Source organism: Oryx dammah, unplaced genomic scaffold, assembly GCF_014754425.2.
Source record: "Oryx dammah isolate SB20612 unplaced genomic scaffold, SCBI_Odam_1.1 HiC_scaffold_3, whole genome shotgun sequence".
Lineage (NCBI taxonomy): Eukaryota > Metazoa > Chordata > Mammalia > Artiodactyla > Bovidae > Oryx > Oryx dammah.
Window position 1 is genome coordinate 93,940,214 of NW_024070187.1, and position 17,846 is coordinate 93,958,059.

At 40.0% G+C, this 17,846-nt stretch overlaps 1 protein-coding gene across 1 annotated transcript in view; it reads left to right on the forward strand.

Annotated features, from left to right (window-relative positions):
* Window positions 1-5,233: 5,233 nt before the first annotated feature.
* Window positions 5,234-17,846, forward strand: part of CFAP299 (cilia and flagella associated protein 299) — a 700,195-nt gene continuing 687,582 nt past the window's right edge. Inside the window, exon 1 of the mRNA XM_040237181.1 lies at window positions 5,234-5,355. Coding sequence (XP_040093115.1) covers window positions 5,245-5,355 — 111 coding nt within the window. The 5' untranslated portion in view covers window positions 5,234-5,244. The remainder of the gene's footprint in view (window positions 5,356-17,846) is intronic.

Below are 17,846 nucleotides of genomic sequence, written 5' to 3' on the forward strand. Positions count from 1 at the left end.
TTCTAAAAATGGGGAAAGAAGTGGGGGAGAGAGAAAAGGAAAGAGAGAGGAAGAGAGAGAATGATACAGGAGTGAGAAGGGATAGTCAAAATAAGAAATCCTGAGAAGGTAGGAGAGAGCCAGGATAGAATGAAGGTCTAAGAGGCAGTGAATCTCTTCTTTTGAAACTGAAGGGAAGAAATTGAAGAATTGATATGTGAGTAATCTCATAGGATATCTAATCTGTAGGATATCTAATCTGATGCCTGTTACTTCCCTTGTGAAGTAGGAGTTAAGATGATCTGCTTTGAGACAGGAGGATATAGGGTTAAAGAGAGAAGACAAAGGAGGAAAGGTCACTGCAGAAAATAAGAGTGATTTGAAAGGCAAAACACATAGTAAGATCGGGGGTGGCGCCGAGCAACCATCTGAAACTGGCAGCTTTGCACTGGTCGTGGTGGCCATCTGTTCACCTGCGATGCCTTCTGAGAGCGTTTGGCCCCTCAGCGGGAGCGGTGCATTAGGGGAGAGCCTGATATCCATGTAGGCAAACAGCTTGAAGGAATTTTCAGTGAAATTGCTAGGAAAACCTTAGAGAGTCGCAGAGAGCCCAGTTCTGAGAAGATGGTTGCAGCTACCATATCCACCATCTATCCCAGAAGAGAGATGGTGAAGGCTTAAGTCTATGGGGTCACAAAGAGTCGGACATCACTTAGCAGCTGAGCAACAACAAAAATCCCATAGCACAGTAACTTCCAAACTTCTATTAGCTTCTGTCACCTGTCAGCCCTATTCCTGGTAGCATTACTTCTGGTCTTTCTTCTGGATCCTTCCCTTTACATTGTCAGAGGCCAGGAGAAAACTGGAATTATGACACGTGGACATATCATGTCTGCATGAGCTAGAAGCTGGGGAACCAGAGCTCCAGCACTTTAGAATAACTGAGACGACGTGGAAGTCCAGTGATCTCATCACAAGAAATAACTGAAATAAATTCAGTGTTGTTTTTATTACAAAGTGCAAAAGAGCTCTCCTTGACTGATGATTAAGCTCTGGTCCTCATCTGCAACCCACAGGAACTTCATAAGCAATAGGGCAACATCAGACACAAGTCTCTTATCCTTTTAGAGTGAGTATTATGTTTTTCTTTCTTACAATATCGTAATATATTAAGAGCAGTTTAATAGACCCTCAAGTTCTTACTCAGAGTGTTTAGCATCTTATTAGCATAATAAACAAGGCTTCTATCATGTCAACTTACCTAAAGTATGTTTTCTAGTCACTTTCCCAGATACCATGGTATATTGCTGAATATTGGAAATAGAAAAGCACAAAGCTTAACTGGACATTTTTTCATACACTTCCACTTATACTTTGGTAAGTATAATACCAAAGCCTTTTTATTTCAAAGAGATAATGATACTTAGATTTTTGCCTACATTCCTATGACTTTTATTTTTATATTGTGTCATTTTTTAAATTCACTAAACTGAGCTAAGGGCTTCCCTGGTAGCTCAGTGGTAAAGAACTCATTTGCCAATGCAGGAGACGTGCATTCGATTCCTAGTCGAGGAAATGGCAACCCACTCCAGTATTCATTCATGTCCTGGGAAATCCCATGGACAGAGGAGCCTGGAGGGCTATAGTCCATGTGGTTGTAAAAGAGTTGGACATGACTTAGAGACTAACAGCAACCAAACTAAGCTAAATATGGTATATATTTTGTTATTCTTACATAGCACATGTTTCTTTAATCTTTTGGAGTATTGTGAATATAGATAATCCTTGCTGGCCCTCTTGCAAAGAATGAAATATCCAGGATTGGGTGCTAAATTCAGGTTTCCATCTTTAAAAATCCTGGACTATAAGTAGGAATGCATGTTACCCAAAATAACTGATCATAACAAAGACTTTAAAATAGGAAACAGAGATCTGCCAAAGCTCATTAGTTTCTCAGGCACAGGTCTGAAAGTGCTTTTAAACTTAAATTGAAGGTTAAGAAAAATACAACTGAATTAGGCCTACCATCATTCAAGCTTTTCTTGAGAACTAAGGCTGAATTGATATTTTTTTCTTTCACTATGTATAACTTTGGCCACCTCATGAGAAGGGTTGACTCATTGGAAAAGACTCTGATGCTGGGAGGGATTGGGGGCAGGGGGAGAAGGGGACGACAGAGGATGAGATGGCTGGATGGCATCACCGACTCGATGGACATGAGTTTGAGTGAACTCCACGAGTTGGTGATGCACAGGGAGGCCTGGCGTGCCGCAATTCATGGGGTCACAAAGAGTCGGACACGACTGAGCGACTGAACTGAACTGATGTATAAAGAAACTAATTTGTTGAAAATCATCCTCAGTGTTCTCAGTTGGAACACATTACTAGATTCATTGACTTGAAGCATTTCATGATTTTTAAAATTCAGACGTTTTAGGGATTCCTTCATCAAAGAGCTGATGGCCAAATGGTACATTTAATGAGGTTTCCACTGAAAATGCATAGTCACAACGGATCCTAATAGAAGAATAAACAAGCAAACAATAATCTCAGATTTTACTAACATATAGTTCCTTGTAATCAAATTGCTATGGTTGAATGAACCCGAAGATTTTACCTGCAGTGCAGGAGACACAAGAGATGTGGGTTTGATTCGCTGGGTTGGGAAGATCCCCTTTAGGAGGAAATGGCAACCCTCTCCAGTATTATTGCCTTAAAAAATCCCATGGACAGAGGAGCCTGCTGGGCTACAGTCTATGGGGTTGCAAAGAGTTGGACACTACTGAGCAACTGAGCATGCCCACTCATGCCCGTGTACACACATACACACAGACAGACAGACACACAGTTTCCCTAGATTCTTTATGGTTTCTCAGAATGGATGAGATCACGAAGGAGGAGGACTTCAAAGCTAATATGATAATATAAGCACTCTGGAGGCTTCAACAGGGACATGTTTTGTTTGTACGTGATCATCAGTCGTTTTCTTCGTACCTTGTCTTACTCTAAGATTATTACCTCTGCAAGCCCTTCATTCAAGCATTCAAAGCCTTCCTACCAATTTGCCTCCTTAGTCAGATTCCTTTCTTTTGTGCTCCTTCCTGGGCTTCTCACAACTCTCAAATCGATGTGCAGCTTTTTCCTACATAGAGCCCAATCTTTCTTTGCCTCCACATCTTGGAATACGCCACCCCTTTTGTTTCTTTATTTGTGCTGATCCATGTTCCCTTTCACAATTTGACATATATATGTATTTTTAATAACTACAAAACCCCAACTTTGATAGTTAATTCCATGTAACCCTTTAAACCTCTATTCACCTTTCTCTTTCTGGGAAAGCACGAGTAGTGAGTTGTTTTGCTATTTTTATCTTTAAGACTTTGGCCAATCCACTTAGATTCATTCTGTTTCCATATTACGAATAACGCTAGTGCTACTTTCCTGGTGGATTTGTAGTCGTGATTAAACAAGATAATGCATATAAAGCATGCATTTAGAACAGGGCTGGCACATGATAAAGTTTTAATAAATATTATCATACTAAATCAAATATATATTTTCTAAGCCTTTCCTTATGCTCAGTTCATTCAGAATAATGAGGAGACATTTACAGAACTCTCTAGATAATCCACAATATGGAGACCTCTCTGTCTTATCAGGTAGAATGTCTTAAGCCACATGGATTTTTTCCTCAGTCTTGAGCTATTTGAATTTTCATGTCTTTTTAGGCATTAGATGATGTCAAAGTGTTGGTGGTTGTTAATTTTACAACAGATACTAGTTAAAGATGTAATCCATTGTTGGTACTTGGGACAGTGCATAGCATGCAGGGTATACCCAATAACTGGTATTATTATTATTGTCATTGTTGTATTATGAGTGTCCAGGGTTCTTTTTCCATTCTGTTCTTCTAAATCAAGATTACATTGTGTTTAAAAATAATGTCCAAAGTGCCTCTTAAAATGTAGCAATTAATTAAAAGACAAGTTACTGATATCCTAGAGATTATTGTTTCCATCACTTAAAATCAGAACATTCATGACATTCTAATTTTGAGAGGGCCTTTTTAAAGTAAGAAAGCTAACTCAAGGTGAAGTATCTTAACAGATGTTTTCATTAAAAATTTTTTTTGCACTTCTGTGGAAAGCTTTAAAATCAACTCAGTAAGTACATAGAGAGCAACTATCACAGGCTCAAGTGTTGTACTATGTGTTAATTCCCAAGGATGATTTGTAGAACATTAAATTCCAAAAATGGATTCTGAAAAATTTTGCCAGCTGCCAGGCTGGATTACTTTAAATCCATGTTTTCAAAATGTAAAACTCTGTTTTAAAGGAAAACTCTTTAGTAAAAACCTTTGCTTTCTAAATTTCCACGGATATTTTACCCTTTAAAAGAAGGCAGCTTTCACAGGCCAAGGTCTTTGTGTGCTTACGGAAACTTAAAAGGTCAAAAAAAAAAAAAAAAAAAGTTAAAACAAGCGCCTGGGGCCCAAAGAAGTCTTCAAAGATATTTTCCTTCAGTTAGTTTCCTTTGGGAAATTCATAAATTCTTTCTCATATCCAAATATTAGCAATAACTTAAAAATACGTGGCCCAGTGGTAAAGAATCCTCCTGCCAATACAGGAGATGTAAGAGGCGTGGGTTCGATCCCTGGGTCGGGAGGATCCCCTGGCGAAGGGAATGGCACCCCACTCCGGTATTCTTGCCCCCGAAATCCCATGGACAGAGGAGCCTGGCAAAGCTACAGTCCGTGGGGTCTCGAAAAAGAGTCGGACTGACTTAGCAACTAAATAACAACAATAATTTGAAAATGTTGTTAATGTTTCTTTTGTTAATCGATTTATTCACAAGTCCATTTCCAGAAGTTTGTTTTGAGACATTCTGCAAAATAATTTGGTCCTTCACAGCATTGTTTTAGAATGAGACTAGAAGCTCTGATCTGTAGTATTTTGTCTACATATCCTGGGAGGAGTTTCAGCCTTTTAAATTTTGGATTGCAATTGCCTCTCTTCCAAGGCTACTCATTTTTATCTAAGTGCGAGGCTACTGAAGTCGTCAGACCTGAACTTGGGGAGGGTAATTTGAGACAGCGTTCCTAGGAGTGAGGCGGGAACCTGAAACCCTAACTAGACACGGGGGTGGGATTAACGCCCTAAAGTCAGCACCGGTTTCTAACTGATTGGAAGGGACAGAGTGGGTGGAATCTTCTGACCCTGCCCCCGGGCTTCCGTAGCTAGGGACGCTTCGGTCACGGCAACCGCGATGGATCAGGACGAAGCGTCGACTACCGTGGACAATATAGTCACGCAGTTCAACACCTACGAAGATTTCCTGGACTCGCAGATCACCACCCTGGACTTGTACTACCTGGAGGTAAGGGCGGCCGCCCAGTAGGGTGGCCACCGCCTTTGCGTTCCCTGGGTCCGAGCACGATCCTGAGCCCCGGGGTCGTGGGGGTGTTCGCCCCCTGGCGGTGAGGCGTAGGGACTGCAGGCGCGGCTGTTGCCCGACCGCGGCTCCAAAGCCACGGCGGTGGAGTGCCGCCGTGTCCGTGTCCCTACCCCACCGCGCCCCCCCGCTCCCGCTACCTTGGTCTGCGCGGCACCCCGGCCCCTTGTGTCCGTGACGCCGCGCAGACCCGTGCCCGTGCGCACGCGCACCACACGCGCCGCGGAACCTCGTTGTCTGCCCAGCGCCGCCCTCGCCGCCTCCCGGCCGCTCCGCTTCCAAAGTCCTGCCTTTGCGAGCTGCCGGGCTGGATTCGGAGACCCGCGGAGACCCTTCTGGGGGCTGCAGTTCAGGTCTGACGCCCTGTTTCTTTTTGCCAGTTTGTACCAAAGAACAAAAGGCAGTATCCTTCCAGGTGTATCTGGTGTTCTACTAGGCATTTGGTTCCCTGAACTGTCACCCCCAGCTAGTTGGTTCAGAAAGCGCTTTAATTACAGGTACACGTTACAGCTCCCTCTAAGTGCAGGCATAAGCTGACTCCTGTTTACCGAGTTGATGGAGCACAACTATTGTTGACAGTTAAAAAAAGCCTGCAACACAGCAAAATCGGACGTAATTGGGATTGGCTACAGTCCTCCTCTGGCTTCTTAAAGGTGTTGGGGATGGGTGGGGAGCAAGTCGGGGGCTGGGAGGAGGGCAGAAGGATAAAGTGCTTGGCCTCCTGGAGGAGAATCAGGATGAGGGGTGGGGGCGGGGAATAATGGGCTGCGGGCCCTGAGAAGCAGGATATGGACTGAACGTCCCCTTGCCCTGATATAGTCCCCAGACCAGGCCGACTAAATGGACACTGACTTGGAAATTCTGCTGTTGTGGAGCCAGACCCCAGAACCCCAAGTTGCCCCATATTTAGGCCAGAGAGAGCAAGCACTGCTATGTGGGTCCACTCCACATCTGAGTCTGAGAAGGATGTGTATCTTGCAGTGAACTCCACAAATACTAATTCACCACAACAGTAATTCTGTCTTTTAGTGGATTGAAATTTTTGGATTTGGAGTCCAAAATGATCGTATTAAAAGTTAGATTTTACTTCAGTGGGGATTCCAAGGTCTGAAAAGTGCTTCTCCAAAACACAGTCATGTGCTACATAGAGACATAATTTTTTTTAATACAGTATATTCGACATGTACACAATGCTTTCATTTATTGTTTATCCTTGGCTGCACTGGGTCTTTGTTGCTGCACTCTAGCTTTCTCTAGTTGTGGTTCTTGGGCTTCTCATTGCTGTTCCTGGGCTTCTTATTGCCGTGGCTTTTCTTGTTGTGGGAGCACAGGCTTCAGCTGTGAGGGCTTAAGTGGTTGCTGCACAGGCCCTCAGTACTTGTGGTTTGTGGTCCCTGGAGCTTCAGTTCAGATCAGTCGCTCAGTCATGTCCGACTCTCTGCAACCCCATGGACTGCAGCACGCCAGGCTTCTCTGTTTATCACCAACTCCTGGAGCTTGCTCAAACTCATGTCCATGGAGTCAGTGATGCCATCCAACCATTTCAGCCTCTGTCATCTCCTTCTCCTCCTGCCTTTAATTTTTCTCAGCATCAGGATCTTTTCCAATGAGTCAGTTCTCGTTAGGTGGCCAAAGTATTGAAGCTTCAGCTTCAGCATCAGTCCTTCCAATGAATATTCAGGATTGATTTCCTTTAGAATTGACTGACTTGATCTCCTTGCAGTCCAAGGGACTCTCAAGAGTCTTCTCCAACACCACAGTTCAAAAACATCAATTCTTCGGCACTCAGCTTTCTTTATAGTCCAACTCCCACATCCATACATGACTACTAGAAAAACCATAGGTTTGACTAGACAGACCTTTATTGGCAAAGTAATATCTCTGCTTTTTAATATGCTGTCTAGGTTGGTCATAGCTTTTCTTCCAAGGAGCAAGCGGCTTTTAATTTCATGGCTGCAGTCACCATCTGCAGTGATCTTGGAGCCCCCCAAAATAAAGTCTCTCACTGTTTCCCCATCTATTTGCCATGAAGTGATGGACCAGATGCCATGATCTTAGTTTTTTGAATGTTGAGTTGTAAGCCAACTTTTTCACTCTCCTCTTTCACTTTCATCAAGAGGCTCTTCAGTTCTTCTTTGCTTTCTGCCATAAGGGTGGTGTCATCTGCATATCTGAGGTTATTGATATTTTTCCCGGAAGTCTTGATTCCAGCTTGTGCTTCATCCAGCCCAGCATTTTGCATGATGTGCTCTGCATATAAGTTAAATAAGCAGGGTGACAATATACAGCCTTGTCATGATCCTTTCCCAGTTTGGAACCAGCCCATTGTTCGAACTACTGCACAATTGCTCTCGTCTCAATGCTAGCAAAGTAATGCTCAAAATTCTCCAAGCCAGGCTTCAACAATACGTGAACTGTGAACTTCCAGATGTTCAAGCTGGCTTTAGAAAAGGCAAGAGGAACCAGAGATCAAATTGCCAACATCCGTTGGATCATCGAAAAAGCAAGAGAGTTCCAGAAAAACATCTACTTCTGCTTTATTGACTATGCCAAAGCCTTTGACTGTGTGGATCACAAGAAACTGTGGAAAATTCTGAAAGAGATGGGAATACCAGACCACCTGACCTGCCTCCCTAGAGCTTCCAGGCTTCACTAGTTGTGGCTCATGGGCTCAGTAGTTTTAGCTGGAGGGCTCTAGAGCACAGGCTAAGTAGTTGTGGCCCATGGGGTTAGTTGCTCTGAGGCCTGTGGAACCTTCCCAGCCAGGGATGGAACCTGTGTCCCCTGCATTGGCAGGCGGACTCTTACCCACTGTGCCACCAGGGAAGTCCAGGAACATAATTTTAAGGAAGTAGAAACATCTCACTTTAGTCCTATCTTTTCCATGAACAAATTGTGTGACCTTGTGCAGAAAATTTGATCTTTCTGGAATTATGTGTTGAAAAAAAGCCAGGTGGTATTTCCAACATATTTTCTGACTTCAAAATCAAGCTTTTAATATTTTATACAGATAATATAAAATTAAAATCATGAAGGTTCAGTTTTATGCCTTGTAATGGAACTCACTGAAATAAATGAGGGGCAAAAAGTAGTGGTGCCAAACAATGTTTGAATCTAAATTTTTGAATATCTAAATAAATAATAATGAAGTATAGATAATAAATATCCCAACAGGATATAATTATCTTTGTAGAACATGTGCACAATTGCCAAGCTTAAGCTTAATATTGTTAAGAAAGTTTTCGATTTTTTTAAGGCAGAGTTTATCATGTGAGTTAGCAATGAAACTCATTGATGTTGATTAGGAGTGAGAAATTAATACTTTGTGTTATATTAATCATAATTTCAAATGTCTCCAAAATGGAAAATGATGACTATGTTTGGGGGAAAGGTAAAGAAATTTACTTTTAAATTTGATATTAGTTAAGCCATTTGTTGTCAGCCAACTTCTTTCACTGGCCACTTTACTGCTGGCATAATGGGGACATGGAGGAAGATGGAGGCTACACATGGGCCCAGTAGCATGGGTGCCCTCTTGCAAAGGCTGATGTAGCTGAACATCCAACTCAAATGACAGGCATTTGACTGTCAGCAACCAAGTTGACTACCTACAATATAGCACCATTTCTCAAGGGAACCAACCAACCACTTGGTGGCAAATTGACCACATTGGCCCCTTCAACTCTGGAAAGGTCAACAATGCAATCTGATAGGAACAGATACATTTGGTAGTAATGGGGTTGCCTCTTCTGGCTATAGTCTTAAGTCTGCTCCGCTATCTAATGACCTATGGAGTATTTTTTTCTCTTGGAAAAAAGCTTTTAAATATCACGAAACTATATCAAATGTTTTTCCCTTTCATGATGGAGGTAGTCATGTGTAACTAACCTGCTACCAAGTGGCTGGCTAATCCCTAAGACTTGGGCTTTTCATTTTCTTTTCCCATAGTGTTCAGCACACTTAGAAGCAACCAATGCCATTATTTTTCTTATTGCCACTAAATTATACTCCGGCAAAAAACACTTGGTTACCCAAAGCCCTGAGTTCATTGCAAGTCTGTAAAGTTGATAAATTAAAACTTGGCCTCTGCACTTCACTGACAACAGCATAATATTTTCTACTGTAAAGAGGGCTTGTAATACCTTTAATAAGGTCAGAGAACCAATTCTAGGTAACCTAGAAGCATTCAATCTGTCCTTTAAATTTCCATTCCTCTGGAATCATTGCCAGTGGCCAACTGTGACTCATTCAGGGTTCACTAAGAGAAGCAGAACATGCACACGCACACACACACACACAGATGCAAATTTGTGTGTGTCATGTATGTTTACTTTTTTATGGAGATTTTCCCCTACACCATTATGAGAACTGTTTAAATGGTTGATGAGGGGCTGTTTCTTTAGTGTCTGGAACTTGAAGTCATTAGGACAGACAGCCAGGAAGTAAAGTTACATGAGAAGTGGAGGAAACAAGAGGAAATGGACCTGTAAAAGTGCACTAGAATTCATAAGGACAAACTGGAACTTGGATCAGGCTGTCACCCTTTCTACACTTCCAACTTTGATGGTAGGAGGAGATCTGCAGAAGCTAATATCTTTAGTCACAGAGATAAACATGCTCATACACCTGACCCAGGAGTTGGAGGAGGTAAAGGAGAAGATCCTGTAAGAACTAGAACAATATGGTTGCTCTTCTTCTATCATCCACATCTACCGCAAATGTCTCTTGTGGTCCAACCAACCTGTAACTAACTAAGGAAGGAAAGTTATGGAAACAAAGCTCTAACTTAGCTTAGCTAAGTTGACAGAATATAGATTCACTGTATCTGCCACATTTTACTTTTCACAAGAAGAATGAATTAAAGTGTAACTTACATAATTAAAAATTAATAAAAAGAAAAGCATGTAATTTTCTTAAATTATTTATAGGATTTGTATAGTCCTGACATCAATCCAGAAAATGATACACAAAATGGAAAGCTAAAGACTAATTTTACTTACTGAGTGAGAAATGAATCTAGGAATATAATAAGAAATAATAGATCAGAGACTGCTAAATACTATTCTTAAGTAGTATGGTTTATCATAGGACAAAAAAGATTGCACTTCTCATCAGAAATAATACAAGCCATGGTATAATGGGATAACATTCTCTAAAGTGCTGAAAGGTTAAAAAGTCAACCTGTAACACTAATCCAGCAAAAATGCCTTTCAAAAATCAAGTGAAATAACTGAAGAAATCAAAGAGAAAACAACAAGTTCCTGAAAAAGATAAAAGAGAAGACCAACAATCCAAAATCTAGGGGATGAAAGCAAAGGCAGTTCTAAGAGGGAAGTGGCAGACGCTTTAACCTCTGAGCCACCAGGGAAGTGGCCCAAGAGGGTAAAAGATAATGAAAGAAGCTTTTTAGGAAACAAGAAAAATCTCAAATAAGCAACCTAGACTTGCACCTAAAGGAACTAGAAAAAGACAAGCAAACAAAACCTGAACTGAGTAGAAACAAAGGAACCATAAAGACCAGAGCAAAAAAGTCGTGAATAGAGACTAGAAAGACAACAGAAAAGATCAGTGAACGTAAGTTATTTCTTTGAAAGATAAATACAGTTGATAAACTTTTACCCAGTCTTATCAAGTAAAAAAGAGAGAAGGCCCAAACAAATAAAATCAAAAGTAAAAAAGGAAATGTTATAATTGATACCACAGAAATACAAAGGACTGTTTAAGAGACTACTCTGAACAACTGTATGACAATAAAATGGACAACCCTGTAGAAATGGACAGATTCCTAGAAATGTACACTCTCTCACGTCTGAACCAGGAAGAAATAGAAAATATGAACAGACCAATTACCAGTAATGAAGTTGAATCAGTAATAAACTAACTCTCAGCAAACAAAGTCCAGGAGCAGATAGCTTCTCAGGTGAATTCTACCAAGCATTTGGAGAAGAGTTTACTCCTATCCCTTTCGACACTTCAAAAAATTAAAGCAGAAGTAATGCTTCCAAACTCACTCTGCAAAGCCAACATCACCCAGATGGCAAAACTGGACAAAGATATCACACACAGAAAAGGAAATCGTAGATCAATATCCTCGAAAATCCTCAACAAAATGTTAGCAAACTGAATTCAATAATACATTAAAAGGATCATACACCATGGTCAAATGGGATTTATTCTAGGGATACAAGGATGGCTCAATATTCACTAATCAATCAAAGTAGCTTAATATTCACTAATCAAATTTCATTCAGCAATTTGTTAATATGATGTTATTAACAGATTGCTGAATGAAAATGATATGATCATTTCAATAGATGTAGTAAAAAGCGTTGACAGTATTCAGTATCCATTTCTGATAAAGACTTTCAATAAACTGGGTGTAAAGGAAACATACATCAAAATAATAACGGCTATATATGACAAACCCACAGCTATCATCATACTTAACAGTAGAAAGTTGACAGCATTTTATCTAAGGTCAAGAATAAGAGAAGGATGCCCACACTTGCCACTTTTGTTCAACATAATATTGTAAATCCTGGTCATAGTGATTAGAGAAGAAAAAGAAACAAAAAGAATACAAATTGGAAAAAAAAAAAAGAATACAAATTGGAGAGGAAGAAGTAAAACCACCACTCTTTGCAGGTGATATGATACTGTACATAGTAAATCCTAAGTGTTCGTCACTTAGTCGTGTCCAGCTCTTTGCAACCCCATGGACTGCAGCTTTCTAGGCTCCTCTGTGCATGGAATTTTCTAGGCAAGAAAACTGGAGTGGGTTGCCATTTTCTTCTCCAGGGGATCTTCCCAATCCAGGGATTGAACCTAGGTCTTCTGCATTGCAGGCAGATTCTTTAATGTCTGAGCCACCAAAGAAGCATTGCAGGTGGATTCTTTATCATCTGAGCTATCAGGGAAGCCCCAATAAATCCTCAGACACTATCAAAAAATTACAAGAACTCATCATACGATTTAGTAAAGTTGCAGTATACAAAATTAATATGCAGAACCTGTTGCTTTCCCATATGCTAACTGTGAACTATCTGAAAAGGAAACTGAAAAAAACAATCCTGTTTGTAACTGCATCAAACAGAACAGAATACTTAAGAATGAATTTAACTAAGGAGATAGATTACCTGTACTTGGAAAACCATAAGACACTGATGAAGGAAACTAAGACAATGCAAACAGATGGAAAGATATACAGTGCTCATTGATTGGAGGAATTAATATTGTTAAAATGACTCTACTACCCAAGACAATCTACAGATTCAATGCAATCCCTATTAAAATACCAGTGGGATTTTTCATAGAACTAGCACAAATTCTAAAATTTTATGGAAACACAGGAGACATCAAATATCTAAAGTAATCTTAATATTGAAAGAACTGGATTTAAAATTATACTGCAAGGCTATGGTAATCAAAATAATATAGTATTGGCACAAAAGCAGATACAGATCAATAGAACAGAAGAGTGAGTCCAGAAATGAACCCAGACTTTAGTGGGCAATTAGTCTATGACAAAGAAGACAAGAATATACAATGGGAAAGACAGCCTCTTCAATAAATGCTTTTGGGAAAACTGGATAGCTGTGTGTAAAAAGGTCAAACTGGAGTACTTTCTTATACTATGTACAAAAATAAATTCAAAAGGGATTAAAGACTTAAATGCAAGACTTGAAACTATGAAACTTCTAGAAGAAAGCGTAGCCTGTACATTCTTTTACATTGGTCTGGGAAATACATTTCTGGATATATCTGCCCAGACAAGGAAAACAAAAACAAAAATAGACAAATGGTACTACATCACATTAAAAGGCTTTTGCATAGCAAAAGAAACTATCAACAAAACAAAAGGCCACTTAGTAAATGGGAGAAGATATTTGCAGATGATACATTTGAGAAGGGGTTAATACCCAAAATATACAAAGAACTCATACAACTCTACATCAGAAAAACCCAAACAAGGTGATTAAAGAAATGAGAGATAATCAGAATAGATATTTTTCCACAGAAGATACACAAATGGCCAGCAGATGTATGAAAAGTTGCTCAGTGTCACTAGTCATCAGTTCAGTTCAGATCAGTCTCTCAGTCATGTCCGACTCTTTGCGACCCCATGAACCACAGCATGCCAGGCCTCCCTGTCTATCACCAACTCCCGGAGTTTACCCAAACTCATGTCCATTAAATTGGTGATGCCATCCAACCATCTCATCCTCTGTTGTCCCCTTCTCCTCCTTCCCTCAATCTTTCCCAGCATCAGAGTCTTTTCAAATGAGTCAGCTCTTCGCATCAGGTGGCCAAAGTATTGGAGTTTCAGCTTCAGGATCGTTCCCTCCAGTGAATATTCAGAACTGATATCCTTGCAGTCCAAGAGACTCTCAAGAGTCTTCTCTAACACCACAGTTCAAAAGCTCATCAATTCTTCTGTGCTCAGCTTTCTTTATAGTCCAACTCTCACATCCATACATGACTACTGGAAAAACCATAGCCTTGACTAGAAGGACCTTTGTTGACAAAGTAATGTCTCTGCTTTTTAATATGTTGTCTAGGTTGGTCATAACTTTCCTTCCAAGGAGGAAGCGTCTTTTAATTTCATGGCTGCAGTCACCGTCTGCAGTGATTTTGGAGCCCCCCCAAAATAAAGTCAGCCACTGTTTCCCCATCTATTTGCCATGAAGTGATGAGACCAGATGCCATGATCTTGTTTTTCTGAATGTTGAGCTTTAAGCCAACTTTTTCACTCTCCTCTTTCACTTTCATCAAGAAGCTCTTTAGTTCCTCTTCACTTTCTGCCATAAGAGTGGTGTCATCTGCATATCTGAGGTTATTGATGTTTCTCCTGGCAATCTTGATTCCAGTTTGTGCTTCATCCAGCCCAGCATTTCTCATGATGTACTCTGCATATAAGTTAAATAAGCAGGGTGACAATATACAGCCTTGACATACTCCTTTTCCTATTTGGAACCAGTCTGCTGTTCCATGTCCAGTTCTAACTGTTGCTTCCTGACCTGGATACAGGTTTCTCAAGAGGCAGGTCAGGTGGTCTGGTATTCCCATCTCTTTCAGAATTTTCCACAGTTTATTGTGATCTACATAGTAAAAGGCTTTGGCATAGTCAATAAAGCAGAAATAGATGTTTTTCTGGAACTTTCTTGCTTTTTCATTGATCTGGTGGATGTTGGCAATTTGATCTCTTGTTCCTCTGCCTTTTCTAAAACCAGCTTGAACACCTGTAAGTTCACAGTTCATGTATTGCTGAAGCCTGGCTAGTCATCAGGGAAATGCATATCAAACCCACAAGGTAACACCTCACAAATCTCAGAATGGCTGTTATCAAAGACAACAGATAACAAATATTGATGAGGATGTTGAGAAAAGGGAAACTTCATGCACAGTTGAAGAGCATGTAAATTGCTGCAGTCACTGTGGGAGAGAGTATGGAGACTCAAGAATTTAAAACTAGAGCTACCATATGATCCAGCAATTCTATTCCAAAGAAAATGAAAATATTAATTCAAAAAGACATAGGCACCCCTGTGTTCATTGCATTATTATTCATATTAGTCAAGATATGGAAACACCTAAGTGCCATCAACTGGTGAATGCATAAAAAAGATGTGGTTACAATAGAATATTACTCAGCCATAAAAAGAATGAAATCCTGCCATTTCTGCCAACGTGGATGGACCTAGAGGGCATTATGCTAAATGCAATAAATCAGACAGAGACAAATACTCCACGATCTCACTTATATGTAGAATCTAGAAAAGAAAACAAATGAACAGCTATATTTAACAAAACATAAGTAGAGTGATAGATACAGAGGACAAACAGGTGATTGCCAAATGGGAATGAATTACAGGGAGGAGAGAAATAGAGGAGGGATATTAAGAGATAAAGACTTCCCGGTGCACAGAAGTGTGTGAGTCATGGGTATGAAATGTACCGTGTGGGGAATAGAGTCAATAACTATGTAATATCTTTATATGGTGAGATATTTGTTAATTAGATATCATGGTTATTATTTGATAGGACTGTGAACTCTCCTTGCTGTGTAACTGGAATTAACAGTGTTGTAGGTCAATGTACTTTAAAACAAACAAACAAACATACTCTTAGAAAAAGAGATCAGATTTGTGGTTACCAGAGATTGAGGAGGGTGGAGGGAGGGGGAATTAAATGAAGGCAGTGCAAAGATACAGACTTGCAATTATAAGATGAATAAGTACTAGGGATATAATGTACAACCTGACAAATATAATTAATGCTGCTTTATGTCATTTTTGAAAGTTATTGAGAGTAAATCCTAAGAGATCTCATCCCAAGGGAAAAAAATGTATGTATTTTTCTATTTCTTTAATTTAGTATCTGTATGAGATAGATGTGAACTAAACTTACTGCCGTAATCATTTCATGATGTCTATAAATCAAATCATTATACTGTACACCTTGAACTTATATACTGCTGTATGTCAATTATATCTTAGTAAACCTTGAAGAAAAAATTAAGGTGAAATAAATATTTTCTTTAGTAAAAAATAAAAAGCCAAGATAACTTGTTGTTAGCAGGCCTGTTATTATTTTTTTTTAATTTAAATTTATTTATTTTAGTTGGAGGCTAATTACTTTACAATATTGTATTGGATTTGGCATACATCAACATGAATCTGCCACGGGTGTACACGTGTTCCCAATCCTGAACCCCTCTCCCACCTCCCTCCCTGTACTATCCCTCTGAGTCATCCCAGTACACCAGCCCCAAGCATCCTGTATCCTGTATCAAACCTGGACTGGCGATTCGTTTCTTATATGATATTATACATGTTTCAATGCCATTCTCCCAAATCATCCCACCCTCTCCCTCTCTCACAGAGTCCAAAAGACTTGTTCTATACATCTGTCTCTTTTGCTCTCTCGCATACAGGGTTATCATTACCATCTTTCTAAATTCCATATATATGTGTTAGTATACTGTATTGGTGTTTTTCTTTCTGGCTTACTTCACTCTGTATAATCGGCTCCAGTTTCATCCACCTCATTAGAACTGATTCAAATGTATTCTTTTTAATGGCTGAGTAATACTCCATTATGTATATGTACCACAGCTTTCTTATCCATTCATCTAGCAGGCCTGTTAAAAAATATTTATTTTATTTATTTGGCTGTGCCAGGTCTTAACTGCAACACAAGGACATGTGAACTCAACAAGTTGTGGTATGTGAACACCTAAGTTGCAGCATGTGGGATCTAGTTCCCTGACCAGGGTTCGAACTTGGGCTCCCTGCAGTGGGAGCATGGTGTCTCAGCCCCTGCACCACCAGGGAAATCCCTTAGTAGGCCTTTCCTACAAGAATTGTTAAAGTTTTTGAGGTAGAAGAAAAATCGTGTATCTGTAAGAAACTTGGATCTATACAAAAGACTGAAAATCACCAGAAATGCAAATGAATGAATGAATATGTGAATGAATAAAACGATTTTATTTCTGTTGCTTTAAAGATAAGTTATTTAAAGATGATTAACCATTTAAAGTAGAGACATGACCTATGACTCCACCAGTTAGAACATGATTATGGTTAAGTGGGGAAACAACTTCAACTTTCTACTTGATCTTGTCATTTGTTACAATACAAAGAAGGCTGAGCACCAAAGAATTGACGCCTTCAGACTGTGGTGCTGGAGAAGACTCTAGAGAGTCCTGCAAGGAGATGGAACCAGTCAGTCCTAAAGGAAATCAACACTGAATATTCATCAGAAGGACTGATGCTGAAGCTGAAGCTCCAGTACTCTTGCCACCTGATGCGAACAGCTGGCTTATTGGAAAAGACCCTGATGCTGGGCAAGATTTAAGGCAGGAGGAGAAGGAGATGACTGAGGAGATGGTTGGATAGCATCACTGACTCAATGGACATGAGTTTGAGTAATCTCCAGGAGATAGTGAAGGACAGAGAAGCCTGGCATGCTGCAGTCCGTGGGGTCATAAAGAGTCAGACATGATTTAGTGACTGAACAACAACATATTAGTGTCAATGAGCACAGAACTATCCAAATGATTCAGTGTGGCTCTGGTAGGGTACACAACGATAATTCAGTCCATATGCAAAGTTAATAGTGTGGTTGGGTTGGGTTTAATTCAATCACTGATGAGTTATGTGTGATGAACCATGGTTCCTTATACCTGGCTGGTTAGTTCCATAGCACACTGTGGTATAGAGCAGAAAGAGGTATAAGAAAAAGAAGAGCTAGTCAATACAACCACTTTTTAATGGTCTTTATTATATAAAATGCTCTGTTGACCACAGGCAACTTATGTTTTGCTGCTAGAAGAACTCCACAGTCTCACAGAGCTCAGCTGTGAATTCTTCCCCTGAGCTCACTTTTAGTAATGTATTTAAGAAAATTTATACTCA